General features: G+C 36.6%; 1 protein-coding gene across 1 annotated transcript; it reads left to right on the top strand.

The window, feature by feature from the left end:
* The first annotated feature begins 9 nt into the window (after positions 1–9).
* On the top strand, positions 10–2,418 carry LOC103518278 (early nodulin-75-like). The gene is made up of 3 exons (XM_026830136.1): positions 10–523; positions 613–1,543; positions 1,787–2,418. Exons 1-3 carry the CDS (start codon positions 148–150, stop codon positions 1,818–1,820), a joined length of 1,341 nt encoding a protein of 446 aa, XP_026685937.1. The 5' UTR covers positions 10–147; the 3' UTR covers positions 1,821–2,418.
* The last annotated feature ends 1,502 nt before the right edge of the window (positions 2,419–3,920 follow it).

Raw genomic sequence — 3,920 nt, 5'->3', positions numbered from 1 at the left:
AGTCTCAACTCTAACCAGTCCAACTCTAGTTCCAATTATCCTCCTAGTCATCAATCCCACTACCCTGCCTCTCAACCTCTAGGGGTCAATGGTTACCAGAATCAAAATAACTATCATTTCCAACCTTCTCAAAATGGTCCGTCTACTATGTCTAATCAATCTCATGCAAGTCAGCAAGGAACTAATCAGAATGTTCAGCGCCCCTCTCATCCTAATGGCTATGACCATGGTCCTTACCAACCTGTTCCCCACCAGAATGCCCCTGGAAATGCTACTAGTTACAAATCCATGCCCAATCAGTCTTCTGATCCCCGGACAAATGGACCCTACATGCCCATTCCCAATCCAAATGCTTACCAATCCCAAAATCCTTCTTACCAAGGTCAAAATGGGCATAATACAGGCAGTCTGAATAATAAAATGAAACAAGCCATGCGTCCTAGTCCTTCTGTGTATCAGCAGAACCCTACGAAAAATCAAAGACCCCAAGGTGTGTACCAACAAGACTTAGCTCTTCCTGAATATAATCCTCCTTTTCTGTGTATCAGCAGAACCCTACGAAAAATCAAAGACCCCAAGGTGTGTACCAACAAGACTTGGCTCTTCCTGAATATAATCCTCCTCCTCCTGCCCCTGGCTCTCAAAAGTCTGATAATGGTGTCTATCAGAAAGTCCCTGAAGCTCAAAGAAACGGTTCTGAGACTGGCTTTCCTCCTTATCAAAAAGTTCCTAACTTACATGAGGGTCCTCATTCTAGAATACCCCCAAACACAACCAGGCAAGATCCTTATCAAAGGGTACCTAACCCCAACCCTTCCGAAAATGGTACTTATCAGAGGATACCTAACCCCAACACTTCTGATAACGGCACATACCAGAGATTACCTAACCCTTCTGAAAATGGACCTTACCAAAGGGTACCAAACCCTCAAGATTCCTACCAGAGACTCCCTCATGATCCTTATCAAAGAGTACCACACACTCAAGATCTCAACCAGAGAGGCACACCTCCCTCTCAAGATCCTTATCAGAGGGTTCCTAACCCGAATGAACAATTTCAGCGAGGTGCCAATCCTAACGATCAGTATCAACGAATTCCTTATCCCGAGTCCAACAATCAGAGACAAGATCCCTACCAAAGGGTTCCTAATCCTGCTAGAGGTCCTTACCAAGGTATTCCTAACTCTGCCGACCACCAAGGTGGAAACTATCCCCGACCTGGAGTCAATGGAGACGCCAACTCAAGTTACCAAAGAATTCCCAATGCTGCTGACCCTAATTATCAGAGGTTACCGCCCTCTAACAATCCAACAGGTCCTTACCAGAGGGTACCTAACACACAGGACCCTCACCAACGTCCTCCTAACACAGATCTCCCTGACTCCTCCTCATATTCACCCTATCAACATCCACCCGTGCCGAGAAATGTGCCGGAAAAGTCTGCTCTTAGACCAACTAATTCTAGTGGGGGTGTTTGTAATCTGTGTCGTAAGAAATCCATCTCTTCTCCTGCTGTCTATTGTGCTGATTGTGATTTCTACATGTCTAGATTTAAACCGAAAACTTCTGGTTCTTAAAATGTTTTAATTTTTACGAGAATGTTAGCATTATTTTGCTGTAGGGCTGTAGGTAGATAGAATTTCGGACAAAATACTTGATCCAAAGATAATAGGGTGCTTGTCACTTTGAATTTTACTAAGGACCCACAAATTTCCATCGTGTATTTTCATTTTGTTTCATTGGTATTCCTATTGACCGTTCGGTGCTATCGGTAAATTTTCTACATGTCTAGATTTAAACCGAAAACTTCTGGTTCTTAAAATGTTTTAATTTTTACGAGAATGTTAGCATTATTTTGCTGTAGGTAGATAGAATTTCGGACAAAATACTTGATCCAAAGATAATAGGGTGCTTGTCACTTTGAATTTTACTAAGGACCCACAAATTTCCATCCTGTATTTTTATTTTGTTTCATTGGTATTCGTATTGACCGTTCGGTGCTATCGGTAAAGGTACTTACTGAATGAAACATTGGTTTGTATTTCAAAATACCTGTTTGTGCCATAGCTTTCGGTAATAAGGACTTTGTGTGCTTTACTTTGATGCTATTTCATTTCCCTCCATTTTTTTTCTAATCTATGAAAAAAATCTTTTGTAAATAACATCTTATATTATTGTAAATATGTAGGTATTCGAAAGTACAAACTTTGTAGAGTAAGTTTCTTCGGCTTCTGTAAATAGCTATTTTACAACTCCATAATTATTATCACATTTCCGTCCTTAGTTTTTAGTAAGTTTACAATATCAGATTGTGCTGGCATCTATGCAATAACAGTATTATTAGTGTGTAAGTTTTATTAATTTTAATTGTTCGTTTTTAAAACGAATTCAATTAAATTAGGTTAGATTAAATTAATTATAGGTCATCATGAGGGCGAGAAGTCTGCATCGGAAGCTGGAGGAACCCCTGCAAGGAAACAGACGTAAGTGAATTAGTTAATTATCGTTTTGTTAAATTTGAGATATTTGTTTGGATTAGTTTAGAGTATGCCTAATAGAAAAAGCTTCAAACGAGATTTCTTACTGTTAAACAGTAACTGTACTTAAAAATATCAAATAAAAGTAAAAAGAACAATTTTTTGGATTATAAATCAGCTTTTGGTTATTATAAAATGATCTCAATAGAATAAATTTTATAAAAAGAAAATTTGATTGTAAATTATTGTTATTGTACAATCCACGTTGTAAATAATATTGTAGCTTTGGACTCCAAAGATCTTGAATTTCTGCTCTTAGGTACTTACTTTTTACTATTTTTGGTAGTTAGGTATCTTGCCTTCTTGTCTACGTATGTAGGTATTGATTGTAGGTACCTTATCATTAATTTTCATCGTAAGACATTATTTTTTAAAAAGTAAAAATCAATTTCTTTTTAATACTTAATTATTTTTTTGCAAATGAAAATTTTATCTTTTTTTTTGACATGCCATTTTTTTTGAAAAGTAAAATTTCGAAATAGAAAAAAGTATTTTCTTAATAATTTAAATTTATGTGTTGGTTTTTAATTATTATGTAGGTACCTATTTATTTATTTTCGCGGTTTGGGATTTTTCCAAGTACCTAGGTCCCTACTACTACCTATTTGTTGGTAGGTACCAAAACCCAAAGGCTGTCCTGTTGTCCTGTGTTTAGAAGACTGGTCATAAAAGACAAAAGGTAGGGTAATAGATCTACGTGTTCCTTGAATCAATAGGTCCTAGCTAGAGTTATAAGGTAATTTTTAAATTATTTCATTAACCCATTTACACATTGAATAAAGTCCCAGTAGTACCCACCCTACAGAGTGCAGAGTCAACAACAAAGTTCTACAAGACAAGATGGTTTTACGATTTTTATGAGCGCCGTATAACTTTTTGTGTATGCAATGTGCGAAGAATGTTCAGTGGAGATGTTAAATTTTCTGGCTTCACTTTTTAACCACAAATGAAATGTCCACCGTCTCACAACCTCCTTGATCATTGGTACGATCGTTACTCACCAGAGTGCTCTACCAGCAGCTTGACAAGTGCTGCTTACACACGGCAAAATGGGGAACTAAAAATATTTATTTCTTTTATTTTTGTTTTTGTAAAAAAAAAAAAAAAATCAGTCGGCGCAGAAATCGGGAGGAAATTTTTTTCTCGTTTTTTTATTTTCAAAAAAATAATTTTAATAGGGTGTTCTTTTTAACAAAAGTTACAACATTCCTTTATACCTATTGTAAAAATTGTAATATCAGTGTGCTTCAATATTAAAATAGTGTATTCCCGTTCTCATATTTTTTGGCGTGTCTAATTTGATGGTTGATTTTTTCGGAGTGCGAGCGGTGTGATAGCAAAGAATGGTCGAGGCTGTAAAATGGCTGAAGTTATAAACGTAAC

This window comes from Diaphorina citri, unplaced genomic scaffold (assembly GCF_000475195.1).
Source record: "Diaphorina citri unplaced genomic scaffold, Diaci psyllid genome assembly version 1.1 scaffold2140, whole genome shotgun sequence".
Classification (NCBI taxonomy): domain Eukaryota; kingdom Metazoa; phylum Arthropoda; class Insecta; order Hemiptera; family Psyllidae; genus Diaphorina; species Diaphorina citri.
This window is presented reverse-complemented; position numbering and strand designations above follow the sequence as displayed.

Coding starts and splice junctions, on each gene's coding strand:
- LOC103518278 (XM_026830136.1), top strand. CDS start 148: ATGTCTAATCAATCTCATGCAAGTCAGCAAGGAACTAATCAGAATGTT. Junction 524..612: donor AGACTTAGCTCTTCCTGAAT/ATAATCCTCCTT, acceptor CTCTTCCTGAAT/ATAATCCTCCTCCTCCTGCC. Junction 1,544..1,786: donor GCTGATTGTGATTTCTACAT/GTCTAGATTTAA, acceptor AATTTTCTACAT/GTCTAGATTTAAACCGAAAA.